The sequence below is a fragment of the Odocoileus virginianus genome, chromosome 4, assembly GCF_023699985.2.
Source record: "Odocoileus virginianus isolate 20LAN1187 ecotype Illinois chromosome 4, Ovbor_1.2, whole genome shotgun sequence".
Classification (NCBI taxonomy): Eukaryota; Metazoa; Chordata; class Mammalia; order Artiodactyla; family Cervidae; genus Odocoileus; species Odocoileus virginianus.
The window spans coordinates 16,431,654-16,458,913 of NC_069677.1; the positions used below are offsets into that span (position 1 = coordinate 16,431,654).

At 41.0% G+C, this 27,260-nt stretch overlaps 1 protein-coding gene across 5 annotated transcripts in view; it reads left to right on the forward strand.

The window, feature by feature from the left end:
- The window catches only part of ATP13A4 (ATPase 13A4), a 121,911-nt gene extending 111,065 nt beyond the window's left edge, over positions 1-10,846 (forward strand). For 2 of the 5 annotated variants that reach the window (XM_020882595.2, XM_070466222.1), the window contains exons 27-30: positions 371-564; positions 1,872-1,960; positions 5,342-5,422; positions 10,187-10,846. In XM_020882595.2, the coding sequence (XP_020738254.2) occupies positions 371-564; positions 1,872-1,960; positions 5,342-5,422; positions 10,187-10,399 (577 nt within the window). In that variant the 3' untranslated portion in view covers positions 10,400-10,846. The remainder of the gene's footprint in view (positions 1-370; positions 565-1,871; positions 1,961-5,341; positions 5,423-10,186) is intronic. The other 3 variants (XM_070466223.1, XM_020882597.2, XM_020882599.2) reach the window with 3 other exon arrangements.
- The last annotated feature ends 16,414 nt before the right edge of the window (positions 10,847-27,260 follow it).

The following is a 27,260-nucleotide window of genomic DNA, read 5'->3' on the forward strand; positions in this document are numbered from 1 at the left end:
TTTTTCCTTTCCTATTGAAATCTGTGCCTGTTGGATGATCAATTGTACAGTCACCCTTCTTGCACATGTTCAGAAATCTTAAGCAAACAGAGGAAAGACTCATGACTTACATCTTTTTCTCCCACATAGGTTTAATACACGATTCATGCCCAATTTATAGAATAAGTAACTTTGAACCTGTTTATCTATCTATCATCTACCCAAAATATAGATCTACACATGCTGATTTCTTTCTCTTGTACTTTTCCGTATATTCTTTCCCGAAGTGTAGGCAATTGTAGAAGCCTTGCAGGGCACAGAGTCATGTAAATACATATGCTTCAGAAGGGCTTGTCATCTCACTTCATTAGCCTTTTTGGTTTCCTTTTAGTGCCTGCACATTGCAAAATGACACCATTTCAAAGTTAACCATTTTGCCAACTGCTCCAGTAAAGAATGGAACTAATGGTGTCTTCACAAGTTTTGAGAACACTACTATATGGTTCTTGGGAACAATCAACTGCATCATTGTGGCTCTTGTCTTCTCTAAAGGAAAACCATTTAGGCAGCCCACATACAAAAACTGTGAGTAGAATTGTGCCGAATCAGAGGAGAGAGGTCATTCTTTGGAGAGGAGAACAGACATGCCTGGCTCGCTCAAGGTGCAGTTGCAGAGTTGGTGCTCATCTAGGGTCTTCTGACTTCCACTCCAGGGCTCTGTAAACACATGCAGCCTCATCTCCTGGTCCTCTGCTACCTCCGTCAAAGCTGCATTAAATGCTAGAATTTCTTAATCCACCTCTTCCCCTCTCTAGAAATGTCTCTAGGCATCTTTTCATGGGATTTCTCCAAATCAGGAACCTTGCGCATGTGTGCTCAGCCGTGTCTGACTCTGTAAGATCCCATGAACTGTAGCCTATCAGGCTCCCCTGTGCATGGGTTATGCTTGGTAAGAGTACTGGAGTGGGCTGTCATTTCCGTCTCCATGGGATCTTCCTGACCCAGGGATCGAAACTGCGTCTCTTGCATCTCCTGTATTGGCAGGCAGATTCTTTACCACCAGTTGGGAAGACACATTTAATTCTCTGCTTATCAGAATTCATCTCAGAGGAGGTGAGAAGGATTACAGCACTCAATTGGACATGTCTACTGACGTGTACAGTACAATAGTCAGGTGGTCTGTGTGATTGGCAGTTCTGGGAGCAGGTTCAGCCTGCGGGATCTTTACTATAGACCATTGAGGCTGATGACCAAAGTACCTCTCATCTCCTTACAGTCTGGGCTGGGGGTGAGGAAGCATGTTAGAAGATGTGAGTGATCTGGTAAGAGACATATATTTATATAGCATCACTCCCCCTCTAAGTGGGAAAATTTAGAAGCACAACTTGAAGAATCAATATCCTCATATAAATCTGTTCAGAGAAAGTTATTTTGCTCTTCTTGGGGTGAGGAAGCAGTGGAATGCTGACCTCCACATGACTGCAATTTAAACATTTCCTGTTGCTGCTGTCCTGTTTATTTACAGCCCTCCCTTTTTCCAGAAAAGGATTTGTATTTGCAAATGATTTGCATTAAAGAGACTTGGATACTTGGATATCCCCAAGGCATTTATTGAAAACATATTTTGTCAATATTACCCTGTATGCTATTATTTCCCATTTTTATTAATTAAAACATATAGCAAGCATGCTAAAATTTCCACTTAACTCAAGGGCATGCAAAAAATTGTAGAAGTGAGACTCATTTCATAGAAATGAGTACTTTTCATCTATTATGCGTATTTGGATGTAGAAATCAAGTAAATCTAATCAGTGTTAATCAGCATATGTCTGTCAATGGATGTGAGACTCTCAAATTTCTCTAAATGATAACTTGTATTCTTATTTCCTCAGATATATTTGTCCTTGTGCTGGTCGTACAGCTGAGTGTGTGTCTATTCATTCTATTTGCTGATATTCCAGAATTATATAGGTGCCTGGATGTAAGTCTTATCTCTGGGATATGGTGATATTTTATAGTTATATAAAACCCTGACTTCAAAAACTGGGCTGCAATGGCAATTGACATGGATTCTTGACACATTATTCTTTTGAGATGGGAGGGTTAAAAAGAATGCTGAATTTATTCATTTTTAAAATTTAAAGTAGTTAGGAGATGAAATTTTATCTAGGCTTGACTTCAAGTATGTAAAAAACATTGAACATGTTACCTTTAAAAGACCCCTGTAAGATTGAAAATTCTATTTATACATTTCCTTTTTCAAATGTGAGAGAATTTTTCCTAAATGGTTTTGTTTTGAAGCTGTTTAAAGTTTTGCCTGTAACAATTTTGGGGTTAGTTCTCAAATCTGTACTTACATCTTTTTAAAACATCTTTAAAACATGTTTTTCTGTATGTACATACTTAATGTATTCAAAACTTTTCAAAGATCCATATCTTATCTCAAGAACTCTACATTTTGTAATTTTGAGACAACTTTGAAACTCTATAAGAGACAGAAATTTTACATAGTCAAGCAAGGGAAAATGTATATTTTGATTTATTCTCATTTTTTCTTCTTTTGAATTAGAAGTTAACCATTAATAAATGTCTTTTAGACCAATAAATAGAATACAGAAGAGATGATAAAAGGAACTGAGCTTTTAGTTCTTTGCAAAATTGCCTGTCTGTTTCTCCATCTCAAAGATCCCATCTTATTCATTCTTGTATTTCCAGTGCCTGGCATAGTGAATGGTACATAATGGCAATGACAGATGACTGATCATTGTAGATCAGGTTCCTAAATGTAGACAAGCCTTTGAAGTACATAGTGCATTTAAAACCAGCAACACCTTCACAAGCCCACAGTGACATCTGACATATATGCTAATATCTACATTCAGTTTCTCATTTTTATAATTGTATTACTATAGTTAACAGTACAGTTGTATTCAGGAATTAGATTAGGTACTCATGGAGATAAATAGTCTTTGCCCACCGGCCTTCTAAGCGAGTTAAAATTCCTTAATCCTGCAGAAGTTACAGGTTGGGACATGTTGAATTTAATTATACTCTTTAATAATAAGGGGGCTTCCCTGGTAGCTCAGCAGTAGAGAATTTGTCTGCCAATGTAGGAGACACAGGTTTGATCCCTGGGTCAGGAAGATCCCCTGGAGAAGGAAATGGCAACTCATTCCAGTATTCTTGCCTGGGAAATCCCATGGACAGAGGGGCCTGGTAGGCTACAGTCCGTGGGATCTCCAAGAGTCAGAAACAATTTAGTGGACTAAACAACAACAAAATAGTGAAAACTCTTTTGCCTGACTTCCAAAAGATTGTGCAAAGAATCATTTCTCACATTAAAAATAATTTTTTTATTATTTCATAAAATTATGGGTACATTTTAGAAAATAAAACTATGCAGGTAAGGAAAATTATAACATTATTGAGTGGATCCTTCCGTCTTTGAAAATTCATATATTATAAATGTGTCTTTGATTGAGTTATGAAGTTTATTTTAAGTGGAATCCTGCTGCTTTGCAACCTAGTTATTGCTCATTTTTTTAAAAATTCATAATTTTTTTAAAATAGAGAAAACATTCTCATAGTTTAAAATTCAAAAGTTAGAGAAATTGTGTAGTGAAAATCTCCCTTGTCATCCTTGTTCCTGGGTTACCATTCCCTACCACATTTTTACACAAATAATAGCAAACTATTATATTTGTCCAAATCGTCTGATATGGAGATGTCCAGGTCAGATGAGATGTATAAGAAAGTTGGAGAAATTACCCATAGAGGAAAGAGATTGGGCAGCCAGTAAAGGTGGGGAGGGTGCCACACTGTGATATGGGTCTGATCCCTTTGAAGGAGAGAGAGATGGAAGGTGAGCTGAATAAGTGAAGTTTCAGACTGCAGCACAGTTCCAGGAAAGTCAAGCCAAAGATGCCCATCAGAGGTGTCTCACAAGTATGAGTGTAGGTAGAAGCCCTGGTGTCCTCACTTATTAACTCTGAGCAGACCATGCATGCAGAGTGTGGTCACAGGGTGAACACGGTGGTAGATTCTAAGCGTGGTGGTAGTTGGAGTGCTTGCCTTTTATCCTCCAAGCAGCAGGAGATCCAGGTGAAGCATTTTCATGGCTTCCACAACCACATACACAATCCTACACTTTGCTCTTTCATGTAAAAGTATATTTTGGTGATTGCTGCATATTAGCACATAATGTTTGCTTATTCTTTTTTATGCTAATGTAGTATTTCAATGTCTATTTATATACACCATAATATATATGAGTCCCTTACTGACAAACATTAAATTGCTTCTAATTTTTTACTATTACCAGCAAAGCTGAAATAAAATAACTTACACATATATTATTTCAGCCATGTATATCTCTAAGAGAAATTCCTAGAAATGGATTTGAACTTCGAATTTTAATATCACTGCCCTTCATAGGGTTGTGCAGCTTTTATCCTCACCAAAGTATAAGGCAATGTATGAGGCGGTGCCAGGTCCATAAGAGTATATTTGGCTTCGATTCACTCATTCATTCATCTGTTCATCCATTCAACATGAATATGTAAATATTCTGTGCCTGGGGAGGGATTAGGGAAGATAGAAAGAGGGGCAAAAGATAGGATGGTAGGTTTCATCCCTGATTTCTGTATTGGTGAGAAGCCTTGTCATGACACAGCCTGGGAAGCTGCACAGACAGTCCTGAGGGGGAAACCCTGACTGAGGGCTCAAACCAGGACTCAGCTGAAGGGAGATATGACACTACGGAGAAGCGGTTTGGCAGGTGTACCCTCAGAATCTCCTGGGAGTAGAGCCACATTCCTGTATTCCTCGTGAAAACAAATCAAAGCAAGTAAGCAAGAAACACTCTGGGGACTTCCCTGGTGGTCCAGTGGCCAAGACTGTACTCCCAGTACAGACAGCCTGGGTTCAATCTCTGGAAAAGGAACTAGATTCCACGTACTACAACTAAGACTCAATGCAGCCAAATAAATAAAAATTTTAATAAAACCCCAAAAACCACTTTTACTATGTTTTTTTTTTTTCAAAATAATGCAATTTATTTTAGAAAATTTAGAAATTACAGAGAGGTAAAAAGAAGAAAGAAAATAAAAGAAAGCAACAACCAGTCCCCAAGTCATTAGAATCATTGAGTGTAATCCTTCCATATTTTCTGTGCATTGATGCAGAGACATACTTATGTATATAAAATGTATATGTATGTATATAAATATAATACCATGTACATGTCTATGCATGGGTTTTTTGCATATGTAATTTGCAACCTATGAAAAAGTACACTATGAACAGCATGAACTTTTTGCAGCATGATTTATCTCCAAACTGATCGCACTTTATCTCCCACCAGCTGCTCTGCACTCCTGTCCTGTGGAGGGTCTACATCGTCATTATGCTGAGCTCCAATTTCGTTGTGTCCCTTGTCGTGGAGGTAAGTGCCCTCGAGTTACTGATACCTGGTTGGGTTGGTGGGGGCCATTTTCTGGGAGTCAGAAAAGGAACAGCTTTAGCCAAAAGAGTTCAGCAATGCAAGGGGCTCGCTTGCTTGGCAACATGAGCAATGAAGGTTCCCTGTGATGAATTCTAAACAGGGCATTAGTTTTCCTGTCTGTAAAGGGGGCCTGGGGAGGATGGAATAAGGTCTTATCCATATCTAAAATTCACATATAGAGAGCCAACTAAGTTTATTTTTTGAAATTGAGATATGAGTCACATATATTAGATTCACTTATTTAAAGTGTACAGTTCAGTGGTTTTTTGGTATGTTCACTGAGTTGTATAACTACCACCACTTTCTAATTCCAGAACATTCTCATTACCCCAAAAGAAATCCCATATCCATTAGTGGTTGCTTCTTATTTCCCCTTCTTCCTCCTTCACCCCCTGGTAACAATGAGTCTACTTTCTGTCTCTATGAATTTACCTGTCCTTGTCATTTCGTAGAAAGGGGATCATATGATATGTGGCCTTTTGTGTCTAGCTTCTTTCCCTGAACAACTTGGATCATTTTCACTTTACAGATGGGAAATGAGATTCACAGTAAGCTTTTCCCGACTTTTACTCTTTATGCTCCATTTCCTCAGTAAAATGAGCTGGTGCTCCCCTCCCCTCCTCCTTGCTACGTGTTTTACTCGCTCCTTCTTCAGTACCATCAGACAAAAATCTCCCAATTCTTAAGGCTTACTCTCGGGGAGAGTTAAGGCATCCAGTCTGCACCCCAGAAAAGGCATCCAGTTTGAAGGAGGATGAGTTATAAGATTCCATCTGTCCCCATCCTGCTCTTGCAAACCCAGGATGGTTCCAGTGAGGGGGATTCATGGTGAGCTGGGGGCCCCGGGGCCTGACGTCCCTGCAGTGTCTTGTAAGCACAGAGCCTTCTTTACTGAGCAGAGTGAAGGCCGCACAGCAGCTGGTGGCAGAACAGGACATAGCATTAGGGTAAGGAGCATCTCTCTATATGCTAAACCAGGGCCTCCCAAACTTGAGTGGGCATCAGAATTCCCTGGAGGGCTCGTTAGAACACAGATTGTCCAGCCCTGCCACCAGCATTTCTGATTTGGTAGGTCTGCAGTAAACACAAATTTTAGTTTTTCTAGTAGACTGCCAGGTCTGATGCAGCTGACTCAGGAACCACAGTAAGGAGCCCTATGCTAAACCATACGGTCCCCAAAGCCACCAGATTAATCAAAGAGCATCACCATGAGAGTCCTCTTAAGGAGCTGCAAAAAGATGGTCCTTGCCCTTTAAGGGATAATCTTATGTATAGATCTTATTCCTGTCCATGATCACTTTATTTCCTCTGTTTCAAGCATCTTTCCCCATTTCTGCGTACTGAAATACCATCCCATCCTCTGTGGCACAGCTGTGTTATTATCCCGTTTATGAATTTTTCCTGATGCATTGATCAGTTAGACGAGTAGCAAAGCTCAGCTCACAGTGGTTTAAACAATAAAGATATTTACTGACTTACTTAGCAAGAAGATTGGAAGCCAGTGGCTTCAGATCTAGTTTAGGGTCTCTATGGCATCATTGGGAATCTGCATTCTTCCACCTTTCTGTCTCACCATCCTTAGAAGCTGACCTTTTATATTTGTGCTTGTTGCTTATGGTGCTCAGCTTAGCTCCCATGTAGCTCTGTCAGTTGGGTTTGAGGTCTGTTTTCAGTGCAAGTAAAAAAAAAAAAAAAAATGGAAGAAGAGGTACCAGCAAGCTTTTTTTCTCACAAGTATGAACCTTTTATCAGGGAACAAAAATTTTTCCTGTGGCTCACCAGTGAGCTTCCTCTTATGCCTCATTGTTTAGAACTATGTCTCATTGTCAGCTTTAGTAGAAAAGGATTCTGGTAAAGTGGATCTATGCCAAAAACTTAGACAAATTGTCCTGGACTAGTTATAATTTTTTTAAGGTGGCAAGGAGGAGCCAGGAGGAAAGTATTGCAGGGTAATCAAGCAACAAAGCCATAATCCCCCTACAGAAAACCATTCTTCTTCAGTATATTTGCTGTTAAGAAGATAGTTGCAGAGTAGACTACTTGACTTTGAATCCTGGCTCCACCCTTTCTTGCTGGCTGATTTTGGTCAAGTTGCTACACTTCTCTGAGTCTCTGTTTCCTCATCTGCAAAATGATGATAACAATAGTAACTCATCTCATAGAGCTGGGCTTCCCAGGTGGCTCAGTGGTAAAGAATCACCTGCCAATACAGGAGACATGGGTTCTATCTCTGGCTTGGGAAGATCTCCTGGAGAAGGAAACGGCAATCCACTCCAGTATTCTTGCTTGGAGAATCCCATGGACAGAGGAGCTTGGCAGGCTACAGGCCATGGAGTCACAAGAGTCGGACATGACTTAGAGACTAAACCACCACCAGATGAGCCCGGCAAGATGAAGTCAGTAGGGTCACAAGGACTTGGACACTACTGAACATAAAGGTTTATTCAATTCTTAAATTTGAGAAGTGAGCCTGTCCACCTCCACCCCCACTCCTCCGCCCCCACCCCACCCCACATTTGGAGAGGGTAATTTGATATGCTCGAAACAAGTCTGAATGAAACCTTATTATACTTGCTAATCTCACGATCTAACCTCCTTCTTATAGGCAGAGGAGCTAATGTGGACAGCTTTAACAGCCTTCCTTGTATTACTTATGTATTTGTGTGGATATGTCAGTGTATATATATATGTATGTGTGTATATATAGATATATATGAAATATTTGAATTGTTTATCAAAAGAGCTCATGTGATAAAATTTTTGTTGTTTCTTGTTTGTTTTTTAGAGAAATGATGGATTATCAAGGCTTTGCTTTTGTTTCTCCTTATGTATCTAATTTACAATGTAGAATGACAGGACAAATATCTCAGTGCTTTCTTTGGTTTCCCCTTTCAGAGCAGCAAAGTAATATAGGTTATCACATTTCTAGAATTGTCACAAAGTTCCAGATATATCTGGTAAAGTCTTTCTCTGTGTGTGTGTGTGTTGTGTGTGTGTGTGTGTGTGTGTTGATTTGTTTTGTCTGAAGCCTGCTAAGATTTCCTGGATGTAAGTTAGATTTTAAAACCTTTAATTAAATACCCATGATCCTACCTTATCCTAGCTTTAAAGAGAACTACTGTTCTCTAGTTAATTAAGGAGGACAAAAAAACTTTGCTGTGGGAATGCAGAAGAACAGGTCTGGCGAGGTGTTTCCTAAGGTTTCCAAGATGCTGATGAGATGGTTCTGCGAGTGTTTAACTGATTAGCAGATGATCAGTTTTTAGAGGAATATTCAGACTAACTCTTCTCTTTGGTTTCCATAAGCAGTGGACTCATATGTCAAAGATGGGTGGATTTTAAGAAACCACTATCTCTAGCAAAATTCCTACAGAATTAACTCTTTCTGTTTAGCAAAAATACCACTGACAGACACCAAAACTAGTTCTAATTCTAAGGGACCTCTTAGGCCCTCATATTTTCCTCTTTGTTTCTTTCATGATAACTTCTAAGATGGTCTATCTCTGTGACCACATGTGATAAAACAATGAAATTAACATGATAACCTCTTAGGCACTATGTGTTATAAGTTATAACTTGGGCTCTATTCAAGGTTCAGTTTACCTCATGACATAAAATACTTTTGAAGAGACATATCTTTTGCTATCTTAGGAAAAGGATTGCAATGAAACATTTGTAGGTGAAGTTTAGAGGTTTATATGAAAAAGGCTGCAATGCCAAACCTTTGTTAAATGACTAGTTCAGAAGAATGGTAAAGGGAGGCAGCTATGCCATGCCATGCCCTGCATTGTAACAGGAGTTATACAATCCCAATGACAAATCTAAGAGGATAGAATTATTATTTCTAATCACTGAGGCTCAGATGGGGTAATTAATTTGCACACAGGAGGTAGGTGTCAGAGCTGGGACTTAGATCCAAATCTGTCCAACTCCAAAACTGTGGCCCACATTCCCAATTTTACCTGTGTTCATGGTTACACAATGATATGCTGGGATACACTTGGTTTCTGTAAGGTCAATACTATTTGGTATTTTAAGTGTCATTTGTATTAAATCAGCAGCAGCATATTAAATCATGTATAGATGTGATATGGAGTAAACTGCAGCATTTAGATGCTTTTACTGCTTCCCTGATAGCTCAGTTGGTAAAGAATCCACCTGCAATGCAGGAGACCCCGGTTCAATTACTGGGTCAGGAAGATCCGCTGGGGAAGGGATAGGCTACCCACTTCAGTATTCTTGAGCTTCACCTGCGGCTCAGCTGGTAAAGAATCTGCCTGCAATGCGGGAGACCTGAGTTGGATCCCTGGGTTGGGAAGATCCCCTGCAGAAGGGAAAGGCTACCCACTCCAATATTTTGGCCTGGAGAATTCCATGGACTGTAAAGACCGTAGGATTGCAAAGAATCAGATACACTCATTGACTTTCACTTCACATTTAAGATACACATGAAATTCAAAAGAAATTTCATCCTTGAGGCAGACTACGTCAAGCTATGTTTCTGTTTCAGAAACTCTCTTGCAGAAGTGTTTCTTAAATGTAAAAGTTTTAGAGGCCTTGACCTCTCACGTGAAAACACCTTGGGAGGCAGAGACTCAAGATCTTTGTCAAGCTAGATTGAAGCAGTCAATGCGGTAGTGCCTTATGAGGACTATATTCTGGAAACAACCTCTGATTGTAAACAATAACTCTTTTATTTTGCAGGAGGCCATTATTGAAAATAGAGCCCTGTGGATGACAATCAAAAGATGTTTTGGCTATCAATCAAAAAGCCAGTATCGGATATGGCAGAGAGCCTTGGCAAATGACCCCAGTTGGCCCCCAATAAACCAGACCTCCTACTCTGATATGCCAGGATGTGGCAGGGGAGTGTCTTACAGCAACCCAGTGTTTGAGAGCAACGAGGATCAACTATGAAGACAATGTGATATCCTAGTTTATATAACATAGAAACAATGACAAAAGGGACCAATTTCAGTTATTTTATTTTATTTTTTAAGCAACAAGACTCTTGTAATATCAGCTGGAGGTTTTGGCGTCAAAAACCTATCCAATTATGGTGGCAAATTAAAGTCTTTTTGATAAGATACTTTCTACAGAGCTGAACACTGCCCTAAAGAGAGCATTTTTCTCCTGACTTCTGAAAGTATTAGAAGTGTTCAATGACTCAAAAATAGCCCAGGGATGGTAATGGGCCAAGAGATTGCCCAGCTGAAGGAGAAGGAGAATATGTAATCTTTCTTCTTAGATAGTATATTTTTTAATGAGTTGAGGGAAAATAGCATAGAACTATAAACATGTTAAAGATCATTTTTGAATTCTTATTTCATTGATGGAAAAAAAAAAAAAGCTTGAGAACCATCACACTGCTCTTTACTGTCTGGTTTCCTTTCCTTTGCGGTACTTTTCAGATCTGAGATGTTTTCTTCTAATTCTGGCCTCTCCTGTGTACTAATAAGGATAGCTAAGTCAATGCAGTAATAACAAGCAACTCTAGTATCTCAGTGTCTTTACAGTCAAGAACGTCTTTCTTGATCCAGGTGACTTTTTAGAATAGCCCCCCTCAGGATGGTGACTGAGGAGGAACCATCCGATCTGATGGTTCTGCTGACTCAATGCAAGGACTCTGTGTGTGCTGAGATAGGAAAAGAAGAGGGAGGCTCTTCACTGTGCCAAGGTGGCACACATCTCTCCCATCATCCACAATTCATTAACCAGGAATTTGGCAAAGGAGCTTGGAAGTACATTCTCCTTGGGGCTGGCTTCATGGGTGTGCAATCTGATGGTCAAACGGGCTCAGAAAGGTCCCATTCATGGTTTAGTACTCACTGTTGCCATCTTGAAATTCTTAATTTTTTAACAAGCATACCCACAAATTGTCTAGTTGGTTTGGCTTATATTCCTGGGAAAGAAAGGGATGTAGCCCACATCGCAGGGCACTAGAACTGTCCACTAAACTGAAGCCTGACCCTGTGGTCTTCTTTGTTTTAGGAACCCCTCATCTTGTGTGCCCAATTCCAGAAATTCTTGCCCTTCTATTATTTTTGAGAAAAGTTAGTCTTGTGCTACATTATATTATCATTAACATAAGTCCTTGTACAACCTGTGCATTTCTTAAGTTTGAGGCTTTGGTTTTTAGAAAGCAAAAATTTCCCTTAATTTATCACTCCTACAGTTTGGTTATATTGAATTCACTTGGCATAGAAAACACCCAGGTTTCTGTTAGCTCAGCAGACAACACTGAATTCTAGGAAAACATCCACAAATAGTATTTTTAAGGCAAAAGCAACATTTTCATGAAAAACAGCTAATTCTAAGTAAATATTTGGGGCAGAGAGTGAGTCCCTGACTGACTTGGCTACTTACCATGAGTATCTGCAAACATTCCCTTCCTCGGCTGAACTCCCGAGCATTGTCAGTGCCCTGTGACTGCAGATAATTCTGGAACATGGTGTTTCTCAGCCACAAAGGTACCTTGTTGCTTCTGGTTTTAAAACAGGGTGTGAAGAATCATTAAAACAGGCTGCAGGATCATTGTTTTCCTCAGTACAGAAAGGAATGTTTCCTTTTACAAAGTCAGTCTTGGCAATGATACGACAGCTCTAAATGTCTTTTCTAAAACTAATAGTTGTTCTCATTTTTCAAAAGTTGTGGGCAGGGGCAAGCTGGAGACAGCCTACAGGCTAGTGATGAGCAAGCCTGGGTGCACCATTCTTACTTTGAAGAGCCCCCTCTCACCAATTATGTCACCTCCACTAGCCATCTGAGTTACATAGTTCTCCCGGAACTCAGACAAGGAAAGGCTTACCGTCTCAACTTTACAGCTGAGAAAGCTGAAATTCAGGGGAAGGAGAGCACACCCAGACCTCAGACACACATCTTCTGGGCAAACCTTCTGTAACCTCCAAATGCCTCCTAATTACTAAGCTCCAGCAGGTCAGGGTGCAGGGTGTGATCTCACGGACAAACAAAGAGTGAATTTCTTCTTTGTCAGGTGCAGAGAGGCAAGCCTTTGTAATACCAGCGCCTCCAGTTCAAAAGAATGTCAGGCAGCCTGCCAGCCTTGGACTAGAGGTGTATTAAAACAAAACCCCAAACCACAGGTGTTTGTTTTTCTGCACCTCAGTTGCTTTTGTCTTGATCAGAAGTGATTCCATCCTCAGCAATTCACATGCAGGTGGCAGGGAACAGGGGTGGAAAACTCTGGTTCCTCACCCACCAAACAGCCCTAAAACCTTGGCCAAAAGGGACTTATTCTAAGCATGGTTCTTGAGACGAACTAGATCTTAGAGGCAGTGAGTAAAAGAGCAGGAAAAGTTTAACCTGGAAAAATTGAGATTTGAGAGATGCCAGAATGGCATTCAAATACTTGAAGGGGTTACCCTGAGAGAGAGAGTTCTGACTTGGATCTGGTGGCTCCACCAATGGGTGAAGACCATGGTGGGAATGGCTTTAGGCTGACACGAAGACTGCTGCCTTATTAGTCAGCATGGACAGAGGTGGAACCTGGTGACCTCACAAGGTGTGCACTTCCTGACACTGGTGATTGCAACGGGTATTCGAAGACCAAAGCAAAGGAGGTATCAGATGAAGCTCAGTTACCTGCTGGATTCCTTCCAGACTTGATAGCCTGGATCTAAGCCTCCAACTGAGCTTTCATGACTTCTGCTCACACAAAACAGCAGCTGGACCCATGGGGGGCTGGGCTGGGGAGGTCCTGTGGTGAGGACGCACAGGCTGACTGCTCTGTAGCTTGGAAGGTGGCTTCTGATTGGGACAGGAATCTAGAAAAAAGGTGCACAGTGAGGGGTCCTGACTGACAAATTGACAAGTAGGGGATACCTCTGATGTATTTTCTCAGAAAGAAATGCTTGAAATATTTGAGAAAAGGAACATGAGAAAGTGCCCAAAACCCAAGGCCCGCACTACTTGTACCCAATGTGCTTTTCTGACCAGGACACAGAGGAGAAAAGGACATAGTCACCTGGTCTAAATCATTTGGGAGAGTCCCTGGTATCTTCTTTTACCATGTGAGCCACCAGGAAAGTCCCTAATATAGCAGTGGTGTTTAAATTTTCTACTGGAGTGGGTAGCCATTCCCTTCTCCAGGGGATCTTCCTGACCCAGGGATCAAACCTGGGTCTCCTGCATTGCAGGCAGGTTCTTTGACCACCACTTCCCTGGTGGCTCAGATGGTAAAGCATCTGCCTGCAATGCGGGAGACCCAGGTTTGATCCCTGGGTCAGGAAGATCCCCTGGAGAAGGGAATGGCTGCCCACTCCAATACTCTTGCCTGGAGATTTCCATGGACAGAGGAGCCTGGTGGGCTACAATCCACGGGGTCTCAAAGAGTCAGACACGACTGAGTGAGTAACAGTTTCACCTGTATCTTCTCTCCAAGGTATACAGCTCTTACCCATGGAGAAGAACCCTGACTCCAGGGTCACCTTACTAAATACACAAGGGTGGAAATAGAGAATGGAAATACAGCTGTGCCCTCTGTGTCCTGTGTTCACAGAAGTGCACGTTGCACACTTGCAAATGTGATGACTGGACAAAGTGACTATTCAGAGCCTTGTATGTAGTTTATGCTATCATCATTTATCCTGTACAAAAGCGATGAGTAGCATCTATCATTCTGTTGTTCTAAAATTGATCTCTCTTTCTCTACAGTGAAGTCTTTCACTCTGGATGATAAAATGAGATAGTCTCCTTCAGTTATGTGGCCACAAAGCCACTTCTTTACAAAGTCCCAGGCATTTCTCACACTGCAGATGTGATTATTCCCTGCTTTGTTATAGGGCATTGTAGTCTCCAAAATACTTTCATTCTCGGTCTGTTATTTAAGCTTCATAATAATCCTAGGAGGAAGGCAGGGTGAGGACTACCCTCATCCTTCTTTTCATCAGATACTAAATCCTCCAAAGCCTCAGCAACCTGTCTGAGGGCGCCCGACTCCTGAGTGGAGCCCGGAGCTGGATTCGGACATGGGACCCCTGCCATGAAGTCCCTGCTCTGTCACTATCCGTGTTGTTCTCCCTGGGATGTTCACAGCATCAACAGACAAGAAGACAATCCAATGGATTGTCATCATGAATATGATTTCCTCCAGAAAGAATTTTTAGTTTTCCTAGAAGTTCTCTTGGAGCTAACCATCAATCACAGAAAAGGTCAGCTCCCACAGCTGAGAGAGTAAAATAAACCCAGAGCTCCGAGAGCCGATGTCATGAGAGCAGATAGAGCTCTGGTTTCTGCCTTCTGTCTCCAGAAACAGAGGCCTGTATCTCTGCTTGAACCTTGCTCAGCCTCTGCTTTGTACAGTTTCTTTAAAAGGGTCACATGAATTCTCTCTCGGCTTTGTACTATGCTCACTTTTTTATGTGAAAGAAAAAAAAAAAAAACCCTTGAAAACTGCTGCCACACAACATTGTCTGTCCTTTGATTTCTTTTAGACTTGTTAATATGACCTTTTAAAGTTTATCAGTAAAATGACTTTTTTCAGAATTGAACAAACCTACAAATAAAAGCAACAACTACCAAACGTACCTCTCCTGGAGGTGCTGACCAAGCCACCCTGGCCCTCCCAAGCCTGTTGATCTTGTTCCTTCATCAGGAAGACCGCACTTGCCATCCTCTCTCGCTTGAATATTCCCCTCACTTCCACCAGCGCCCCATCCTCATGGCTGTCTCCTTCTCCTCCAGATTTCAGCTCACTGGTCACTTCTTCCAAAAAGTCTAGCGTGATCTGAGCACTTTATCCAAGGGTTTCCTCGCCCTGCTAGTTCAGCTTGTTTTCTACATAATTACTTGAGCAAAGTTTCAAGAGACCAAAGTAAAAAAAAATCCCAATTGTTCAAAATCATGCACTTAGGAAATGGGTGACCTGGGTCTAAAATCCAAGTCTAGGCTTCCAAGTGAAGATCCTTTATGGTCTTCACTTCTAGCCAGATTCTGCTAATCAAATCAGCTAATTCACTGGGGGAAAAAAATGTAACATGTTGTAGAGCAACTTCCATGTTTGAATGAAGCATGTTCAAGGGATTATCCAGGCTCTCCCAGCTCTATTTCTTTGCTCTTTCATCCCCATTTGCTCTTCTCAGTGTTTCAACCCCATGAAAAATCTGATAAAGTACTGGCCTGTGATAAATGCTGCACACACATCGACTGTGGAGACTGTTGAGTTTGAAGGTGTGGGTGAGAGTAACAATATTGCCAGAAGTGTTGAGGTAGTCCAAGTGAGGGTTGGAAAAGAATTTCCAGACATAGAGCATTTCTTGAGGGAGTGAGCTTAGTAAGAACAAAGAGCAGAGATAATGTGGGCCCTGCGAACGTGCAGGCTGACCTCCTGACAGGCCAGGGAGAGACAACAGTTTTCACGAGTTAATGGCCAGTTTTTAATAGCTTCAAGACCAAAAAAAAAAAAAAAAAAATTCCTGCTGGAAAGTCAGCATTAGGTGATTAGTTACCATGCTATAGGTTGACTACCAGACTGGGCACCTTTGCCTAATTTGGAGTCAGAAAGCTTGTTAGTGATGACCAGGGGCCTTTTGGCAACTGTTACAAAGGGCTCAGTCAGTTTTGGAGGTGACCTTGGTTCTCAGCTCTGCTCCTGTGGCCTTGGTACAAAGCCTCGCACCTGTGGCCTTGGGGCAGGACTCCACAGGTAAGTCTCACATATGTTGCATGTATTGGCACTGCACAACTCACAGGATTCCATTCCTATCATCACAAGCCACAAGTGGCGGCTCTGTATGACTTCAAGTCTTTGTGGGTAAGTGAGGACTTTTCCTTGTGTAACAACAAGCCTAGCATGGAACAAAGAGTCTCACTAGTGCCCCCTTCAATCAGTTCTTAAACCTCTGAACACTCTTGTGGCAGTATCTCTCGTGTAGAAATTCCTTCCCTCCAAAACTTTGTCTGAATTAAGAATCTCTTATCTAGTTTCCCCAACTGAAGTCTCTCTTCAGTTTTCGCTTCTCTAGGTCCCTACGAATTTTACTGCTCAACTCTGATCATGTTCTGTCCATGGTCAGAAACTCTTCATAGTCTAAATTATCTACCAAATAAAACGCATATCACTTAGAAAGGAATTTAAGACCCCTTGCAATGGCCCCATGTGGCCTCATCTCAGACATTTCTCATCCTTGCACTCTCTAACGTAGCAAACTACTGTTCCCAGCACTCAGTAACGCACTTGTTATTCCCAGCATACAGGAACCATTTTTCCACTTCAACACCTTTTCTCATGCTGTTACTCTTATCTTTATATATCCAAATCTCACCTATTTCTCAACTAGGATGCCACTGAATGCCAAGCAAAAAGAGAGATCTCTTTTACCTACACATGGATCACGCTCTACATATTCACCCTTTGTGTAGCAGGCAGCTCTTTTCACCTTGTATTATGATCTTGTAGTGTTTCAATTTCCTCCAGTGTCTATGCAACCCCACTTTAACTAGGAGCACATTTGCTGAGGCTAGGGACAAAGCCTGGTTCATTTCATCTTCTCACTCTGCACCCAGAACAATGCCATGGTTGGGGCTTTGTAAGCAGCTGTGGCATGATTGAATAAAAAATATAATCACTGGGACATTTTGTTTTTATTTCTCTGTCTTTGTCTGTGAACATCTGTTTTCCATTCAATACAAAGAAGCTTAACTAAAACAGTAGCACATGAATAAAAGCAACCAAATGTATGAAGTATAGTGATTCCAAAGTTGTGCTTAATGAATTTGGCTCTCCGTGTGTATAGTAGATGTGGGGAGGTGTGCTATGAAATGAGAAGGGCTAAATATATGTTGCAAAGACCATCTCAGTATGTAGAGGACACTAGAAGTTTATTTGTGAATGCAAAGGCTCTCCTAGAAAGGTACTCAACTTAAGAGAAGAGAGAATCGAGCCAGGCAAATTTGTTTGAAGAACCAAACAATGGATACTGGGGAAGAGGGGGAAAGTTTAAGTATAATTAACTGTATATTTTTCAATCTGTTCTCTGGTTTCACCCTAACTTTATAAACTTTTGCAAGGGCCTGTGATGAAAAGAGAGAGAAAGGGCTAGAGATAGAGATGGGGAGAGAAAAGGATAGGAGTAGGGGCACAGATAGAGATGGAAGCCCGCTCTGTTGTTGGTGTGTCAGCGTGTAATAAAAGCACAGTGGAGGGAATCCACCTGTGCCCTCTGTCACTTGGCAGAGAGGTGACTGTGTGAGCCCCAGAGTAGCACTTTGCTAGTGGCTGATAGTGTCATACAGGTGTTATAAACAGTCTGAGCATGTGTCCAAATGGCTAAGGGAGCTAGAGAGTAGCTAAAGGAGACGGAGGATGGGGAGATAGGGTTAGAGCATCTAATCCAGATTTATCCAGACTGCAATGAGGTTGATCTAATCCAGACTGCAGTCCTCGGCAACCAACTTCCAGGTGAAATGAAACCCACAGAAACCTCACGGAAGCACCAGAGATCATCTGGAGCTGGTGGACTGTGGTCTGCAGAGGAGAGAAGAGCATGCTGGAGCACTCTGTGTATCTTCTCCATGATCCAGCAGGGACTTCGGCATGACAGTGCTTCTGTGACCCTGTTTATGACTACAGTCCTGGGTTTATGTGACCAGGGAAACATTGGTTACAAAGATAGGAGAAGGTGAAGGTGCATTTGGTGAAAGTATATGCAGGGACACTTAGGGATAAAGCACCTTGAGCAAACAGCTGGGAGTACAAGTACAAGACAGCTGGCTGGACGCACTTTCCTGAAAGCTGAGTCACTTCTCTCTTGAGTCAGGCCAAGGTTAGTCTTGAGAATTGGTGCGAGGGCTCAATCAGCTGTGTCCTACTCTCTGCAACCGCATGGCCTGTAGCCCACCAGGCTCCTCTGTCCATGGGATTCTCCAGGCAAGAACACTGGAGTGGGTTGCCATTTCCTTCTCCAATGCATGAAAGTGATAAGTGAAAGTGAAGTTGCTCAGTCGTGTCCGACTCTTTGTGACCCCATGGACTGTAGCCTAGCAGGCTCCTCCATCCATGGGATTTCCCAGGCAAGAGTACTGGAGTGGGGTCCCATTGCCTTCTCCGCCCACCTTGGGCAGGAGGATTCTTTTACCACTGAGCTAACTGGGAAACCCTCGAGAATTGGATAAGGGCTTAAATAGCCTCAAGAGTTGAAACACAATCCATGACTAATTGAAACTGGTTTGATCTGGGGACAGTTTTTTAAGTTCAGATCCTCCCTATATAAATTCTATAACCTATTTGATCTGGATGCCAAGAGTCATATTTGGGAAAGACACACACAAATATTTGTGTCTGCCCACACCTCACCCTGGCACGGCAGGTGTCCCACGGCAAAGTGGGAGCTCAGGTCTGCACCTGGAGTTTGGGGGGTGGGACAGAGCTAGCCTTTGGGGGCACAGGAATAGCCATGCTAGCTGAGGTCGTGGGCTCTCGACCAGTACCCCATGTCTGGCCTCAATGGGGTCAAGCAGTGCTCAGATAGATAAAGTCAATCTCAAAGGTGTCTCTTTCAGACAATGGCCTGTGGCAGCTAAGAGCATAAGCTTAGGAGTCAGGCAGATTTTAACTCTAACCCAGACTTCTTTCATTTGTGATTTTGAGCAAATTACTATGTCTACATCTTACTTTCCCTGGCTATTGGCATGAGAATATTATTTATTACCTAATTTGTATCTGCATAATTTTAGAATGAATGAACTGATGAATGCATGAAAAACTTGCAAGAATTGAATGAATCTGATTTTATTTTACTTAAAATGTAATTATCTATGATTTGCTAATTGTTTAAAATTATTTTCTTAGTTAATCTCCTTATTTATTTAAAATGAGATGTGGGGTAGCCTACTGCTGGCTTTTGTTTACAAAATCAGTTAGTTGCACTTCTAAAGCCAAATTTCTTTTCAGACTTTATTTTGGAGCCCTTCTTGTCCTACTGTCTGACTACTCTGAAGGTCTGCTTTTTAGAATTGGCCCTTCCTGGATGACTTCTGAGTCTATAGAATCTCCCATGAGATGCAAAGTCCTGTGTAAATAGTCCAGATTCAGATGTATTTGTAGGTAGTGTTTGGTTGATCTTTTTGCCCACTCTCTCCAAGGAATTGTCCACAGCACTTCATAAAGTTCTTTTTGGAACATGGTGCTCAAACTTGATCCATCATGAAAATCCCCAAGGAGCTTATTAGAAATAAAGTCTTGCACCCAAGTTCAGATATACTCTGAATCTCCGGAATGAGTCTTGAGGAATCATAGCTTTGTCAAGCTCTCCAGGTGATTCTGATGATGAATCAGATTTATGAACTATAATCCTAAAAGAATAACTTATTTTCCCCTAAATGTGCTATCTTGCATTTGTCCTCATAGAGACTCATCTACATTTTTTTTCTGCCATCTCCCGCAGTGTTGAGACATTTTGTGGCATATTTCCTTTGAAAATACTATATCACTGCCATATTCTCGACTCTATGTTAAAGAGCAGTTCCTGGTGGGAAGAAAGTGTGTTGACAGACTTCTCTCCCTTTGAGATGAGCTCATTTATCCCTGCTCTTTGTTAGAGTACTAAGTACTCCATTCTTGACAAAACAATCACCTGCTGGCTAAGTTCAGTGGGAAAGCATTGCCGCTAACCAAAAGCAAAAATGTAGAATGGTGTTTAATACCTTGTATTCTTGAAGTTAGTTTGAAAATATATGTAAAACCTTCATTCCTTAAGATAGCCAATCTAATCCATCATTTAGATAAGGAAAAAAAAAGAATAACTGATCTTGGACCATGCCCATGTCTGAATATACTCATCTCTCCAACCAGATTAGATCATCTAGAATTGATTAATAAGAAATCAATTTGCTTTAGGACATGAATTTAGAGGGTTATATTCTTCTTAGGATAGATCCTGGGGCCCAGCTCACTTTAGAATGTCTAAGTCCATTTCTCATCTTTGTAACCATCCCATCTCATCCCAGATGTTTTCTTTCTGGGGAAGCCTCTTATATTGACAAATGTTATTGAACCTCTGTTCTTTGAGCAGTGACAACATCAATTTTAGAAATGCCACTGTTCTCTGGTCAGTATCTTTATTTGGTCTCAATAGTCAATAACATTTTTAGCTGTGAGGGGAGCAGAGATACGAGTTTAGTGTTCACCAAGGTATTGATCTTGAAACCACAATTCTTAGATGGGACTTGAACCCAGCCACATCTCAGATAGGGGCTTGAGCCTATGATTCCTGACTTAAGAGGGGACTTAAACCCACTGTCTTTTAATTAAAACCATTCATGTAGTGTCAGGACTTACTGACACTCGGGTTCCTTTGTCTTGGCCCAGAAAGAATTTAGCAAGAGGCAAAGTGATAGGTAACAAGTGGATTTAATAGTATAGGATTTAATAGTATAGGATCTCACTTAAGAGAGATACAAGTGGGCAGGCAAGAGAGTGTTGCTCTGAGAACTGAGAACTACAGTTTCATAATCAAAGGAAAAGTTGGGAGGAGGAGATCACCTTTTTACTCATTCTTCAGTCGATGTTAAACTTCCAGCATCAGCTCCTCCTCCACACTGGGTGGGGGAGTTTTCTGTTCTACATGGTCAGCCTGGGACTGTCATGGAGTTATTCAAATCAGTAGAAAGGTGGTAACATATGCTAAAATATGGCAAATCATCTTTAAGTTTCAGTGTAATGAAGATTTTATACTTTCAAATGTCACCTTTCCCCTATATTTTTGTTTTTAGTGTGTTCAGAGAGCATGTTCTGGGAATCATTAATTTACTGACCTCAACCATCGGGATACAGGCGTCATTGACTTGTTCTATAGTTTTGTTGTTAGTTTCGTTGTTAAGCAAGCCTGCTTAGTTTTGTTGCTGAGCAAATCTGTTTCCTTGAATGATCATTAACTTATAGAGGTCTTCCATACTTCTCTCTACTTATGATCCCCTAGTGAGATTATTTAATAAACTACCCTGTCCCTTTATTCTGTCTCTGTCAATCTGACAACACTGGGATATCTTTTTGGCCACTAGTCAGATACTGGTAAGTGACTTAACCTGACAAATGCAGTTAGCAGTTGACAATCATTCTCACTGACATTTCCAGCAGTCAGCTGACAAACCATGCACCTGGCAGTTTTTGTAGATTTGTTCTTGTGGCCAGTCATCTGAAAAGCCTTCCAGACTATGAAATTAAACAGACATCCTGCTACTAAACACAGAGAGGGCTGGAACAATGTGGCTTAAACTTAGCCAGGCCTAAAGTCTTTGACAAGAGTCAATACATTTCCAGAAGCATAAAATGAGCTATTGAATTCTCCTGGAACAATCTTAATACCTTAGGCAGAAAGAATGGTTAGACCAAATTCAGAGAAGTTGAATGTAAAATTTTAAATTAGGGAGAAAAGAAGCTTTGAAGTGAGGTACTAGGTAAGAGCCAGATGAAAGAAAGCAAAGATGAAATCTGTTTATCAGTAAGTAATTCCCCATCTCTCCCCAAAAGAAGTGAGTTCCTCCATAGATCCAGAATGGGGGTTACAGATAGTAGGAACCCTTAGTTCTTTTCTGGAGTTGAACTCCCCAGAAACAGACACTAAGCCATGGATTCATATGCAAATATTTTATTAAGGAAATATTCTCAGGAGGAACTGGTGAGGGAGAAGATAACACAAAGGAGAATGTTATTTTTGGTAAAGTCTTAACCTCAACCCGATGCTACCAGGCAGCTTTAGAATGTAAACTTCACCTCTGTGTGCCAACTCTTAGCAAAGAAGAAGAGCTTCCGGCTTCAGCCTTAGTCATTGGTCAGGGCTCTTTGGGCCAGTGGGTATGGGGAATAAACTCTAGGAACTTTTCTTTCTTTGCTGCTGCTGCTGCTGCTAAGTCACTTCAGTCATGTCCAGCTCTGTGCTAGGGCAGGCTAAAGTGTTCAAGGGTAATCCTCCGCGTAGAGTTGCAGGTACCCCAGAAGAAAACACATAATTGCATTGAAGAACATTCAAGGGGATTTAGACAGACCACAGATATCTCCTATAGCTCTATTTTCCACTCTGCTACTGACCATCCTGAAGGGAAAACTCTGTAAGCATCCACCTAATCTGAAAAATGCAATAGTATAAAGCAGTTTCCCCAAGCAAGAAAAGAGTGATTTATTCATCTACAGTATTTATTGAACACTTGCCATTTCCTCCACTCCCTGAGCTAAGTACTTGGATTTGAAGATGAATGATTCTTTCCCTTGAGAATGTTAAGACCCATTATTGACTTATGAAAAAAATGCTATCAGAATAGTCCCCAAATCAAAGTCAGTGGACTCGAGGGCAGTGAGGGCACAAAGCGTGGGACATATAAAGCATTAGGAAAATACTAGAGTATAATAGAGTAAATAAATAGAGTAAATATTATATAATAGAGTAAATAAATGAACACATTTAATGACTGAAGAGACAACATTTTAAAAATCTCAAACAGGAGCAATTAAATACAAATTTAATGCTTCAGTGACTCACACAAAATCACTGTACCTGAACTGCATAAAGTAAGATTTACAATAAAGAAGAAGTAGAGCCTTGCATTAGATACAAATTCTCATATTTGACTCCCACGAGGGCCATGGAAGAACTAGGTCAGTGACCTAACTTGTGTCTCTGCCCTTACTGAGGGCAGATGGAGGGGCAGTAATGCCTAAAATAGGAGCAGAAATGAGAACCCCAGAGAAAAGCCATTAACAGAAGAGGAGGAGCCTTTTCCCAGTTGACCCAGTCACAGCAGTAAGTGGTCAAAGTGGAATATTTCTTTCCTTTTGATTCAAATGCTCTAATCAGAAGTCCCTGGGTTGCCTTGTTCTATTACAAGTTCAGATATTCCAACAATCAATCATTTTCCAAAGTCACAACCTCTGTCAAGAGTTTCTGAACCACCTAGTTTCTATAGGAGGAAGATACCTCAAACACTCCAGCTAAGTAATGGATGGTTTATGCATCCAATGAGAAGCTGTAACTTGAGCCTGTCCATGAGAGATGAGTTCGTCAACACTCCCTGGGACATGGGTCCTAAGAGACACTGGAGGAAAGTGGAGAATACGGAAGATTTTGATTCCAGAGCACGGCTCCAGTAAACTGAGCTCTAGGACAAGGTTCCAGTCTTAGTCATCACTAGATTTTCATTTGCGGGCCCAGAACAGTGCTCTGCATATGGCAGCTTTTAATACGTGTGGGCAGAATTGAATTGAGAAGAGATTAGGAGGTTTATGAGCTACGATTACAATTCCCAAGGCTGGTTTTGCCAGCCATGTAAATCCAACTTATGACCTAGAGAGTTCAGATTTCCATCCTTTGGCTTTAATTTGTGTGCTTAGTCATTCAGTTGTGTCTGACTCTTGTTACCCCATGGACTGTAGCCCACCAGGCTCCTCTGTATATGGAATTTCCAAGCAAGAATACTGGAGTGTGTTGCCATTTCCTCCTACAAGGGATTTTCCAGACCCAGGGATCTAACCCATGTCTTCTGCATTGGCAGGCAGTTTCTTTACCACTGCACCACCTGGGAAGCCCAGGAATATTGAAGTGGGTATCCTATCCCTTCCCCAGCCATTTATCCAGTGTTTACTTTCTCAGTTTTTCTTCAAAAAGAATAAAACAGAATGCACAATGCAAACTGAAATACTGTGTTTGGTAAGTGCAAATTTTAGTTTATACTTGAAATATTTTACCTAATTTGAATATCCTTAAAATCAGATTTATTTCTCTTTTCAATTGTTCATTATAAAACTAAAGAGTGGGTTACGAAAATAAAATTTTACATCACATGGAACAGTTTGATAATTGCCCAAATTTTACCTTTCCCAGCAGTTTTGGTTTTATTAAAATTCATGTGTTAGTTACCACAATATCACTATTAATTTTTTTATTTAAAAAACACTTTGCTGGTGTAATTACATATACAAAATCCAATAAAATATTATGTTGGCCTCTATGTTTATTTTCTGTTTGTTGTTCTCACAAATTGAGAATCATTTGTCACATAGAGAAGGAAGCAAAAATAATAAACTGCTCAACAAGGACAAATATATTATAGCATCACTTATATGTGGAATCTAATGAATACAACAAATTTGTGAATAAGACAGAAATGAAAAATGCTCACAGATATAGAGAACAAACTAGTGGTTGTCAGTGGGGAGAGGGAAGGGGAAGGGGCAACTTAGGTGAGTAAGAGATACAAACTCTTAGGTATAGAACAAGCTACAAGGATGTATTGTATAACACAGGGATTAGAGTCAATATGTTATAATGACTACAAATGGAGTATAATTTTAAAAATTGTGAATCACTACATTGTACACCTGTAACATATAATATTGTACAGCAACTATACTTCAAATAAAATAAAATAAAAAACAAAAACTATCTGCTCTAGGTGCCAAATGCACCAGGCCCCCAGTATTGCATCTCTACCTCCAGTCCTGTGGCCCTGTCCCTGTAGACACAGGTCTGGGCACACTGACTTCTTTCCTGGCACTCCGCTTAAGCATTTGGACACTTGCTGTTCCCTTTACCCAGAGCTCTCTTGGCCCAGATAGCCATATGCATTCAGTTAAGTTCAGTCACTCAGTCGTGTCCAACTCTTTGCGACCCCATGGGCTGTAGCATGCCAGGTTTCCCTGTCTATCACCAACTCCTGGAGCTTACTCAAACTCATGTCCATTTAGTCAGTGATGCCATCCAAGCATCTCATCCTCTGCCATCCCCTTCTCCTCTTGCCTTCAACCTTTCCCAGCATCAGAGTCTTTCCAAAAGAGTCAGTTCTTCACATCCTGTGGCCAGAGTATTGGAGTTTCAGCTTCAGCATCAGTCCTTCCAATGAATATTCAGGACTGATTTTCTTTAGGATGGACTGCTTGGATCTCCTTGCAGTCCAAGGGACTCTCAAGAGTCTTCTCCAACACCACAGTTCAAAATCATTGAGTCTTCAGCTCTCATCTTTCTTTCTTTCTTTCCTTTTTTCATAGTCCAACTCTCAGATCCATATATGACTACTGGAAAAACCATAGCTTTGACTAGACGGGCCTTTGTTGGCAAAGTAATGTCTCTGCTTTTTAATATGCTGTCTAGGTTGGTCATAACTTTCCTTCCAAGGAGTAAGTATCTTTTAATTTCATGGTTGAGGTCATCATTCACAGTAACTTTGGAGCCCCCAAAAATAAAGTCTCTCAGTGTTTCCACTGTTTCCCTATCTATTTGCCAGGAAGTGATGGGACCGGATGCCATGATCATAGTTTTCTGAATGTTGAATTTTAAGCCAACATTTTCACTCTCCTCTTTGACTTTCATCAAGAAGCTCTTTCGTTCTTCTTTGCATTCTGTCATAAGAGTGGTGTCACCTGCATATCTGAGGTTACTGATATTTCTCCCAACAATCTTGATTCCAGCTCGTGTTTCATTCAGCCCAGCATTTCTCATGACGTATTCTGCATTTAAGTTAAGTAAGCAGGGTGACAACATATAGCCTTTACCTACTCCTTTCTCAATTTGGAGCCAGTCTGTTGTTCCATGTCCAGTTCTAACTGTTGCTTCTTGTTCTGCATACAGATTTCTCAGGAGGCAGGTCAGGTGGTCTGATCTCTTAAAGAATTTTCCACAGTTTGTTGTGATCCATACAGTAAAAGGCTTTGGTCTAGTCAATAAAGCAGAAGTAGATGTTTTTCTGGAAGTATCTTGCCATTTTGATGATCCGACAGATGTTGGCAATTTGATCTTTGGCTCCTCTGCCTTTTCTAAATCCAGCTTGAACACCTGGAAGTTCATGGTTCATGCACTGTTGAGGCCTGGCTTGAAGAATTTTGAGCATTACTTAGATAGTGTGTGAGATGAGTGCAATTACACAGTAGTTTGAACATTCTTTGGAATTACCTTTCTTTGGGATTGGAAAACTGGCCTTTTCCAGTCCTGTGGCCACTGCTGAATTTTCCAAATTTGCTGACATATTAAGTCAGCATAATCCTTTAGGATAGCATCATCCTATCATCATATCATCATCCTTTAGGATTTGAAATAGCTCAACTGGAATTCCATCATCTCCACTAGCTTTGTTTGCAGTGATGCTTCCTAAGGCCCACTTGACTTCACATTCCAGGATGTAAGGCTCTAGGTGATTGATCACACCATCGTGATTATCTGGGTCATGAAGATCTTTTTTGTATCATTCTTCTGTGTATTCTTGTCACCTGTTCTTAATATCTTCTGCTTCTGTTAGGTCCATACATTTCTGTCCTTGTCACCTTGTCAGTATATCTTCCCTGCCCAATTTATTTAAAATCAGCTCCACATCTCCTTCTGTTTTCTGCCCCGTCACTCCAGACACCTCTGACATGCTTAGTCCCATTTTAACCTTATTTCCCTTCACAGCCATGTCATTATTTCCCCAATTGTGAATTTTACTCATTTACTTGTGTCGTAAATCTTTTCCCACTGTACTGTCATCTCCATGGGCAGTGACTTTTGTCTGCTTTGACCCCTACTGTCCTTCCAACACCTTGAACAGGACCTTCTAGAAAGGAAGCCCCCAGTAAATATTTAACAAATTCATGAAACATGAAATAAAGCAATTGGATCTGATACTGCTACTGCTAAGTCACTTCAGTCATGTCCGACTCTGTGCGACCCCATCCCTGGGATTCTCCAGGCAAGAACACTGGAGTGGGTTGCCATTTCCTCCTCCAATGCATAAAAGTGAAAAGTGAAAGTGAAGTCGCTCAGTCATGTCTGACTCTTCGCGACCCCATGGACTGCAGCCT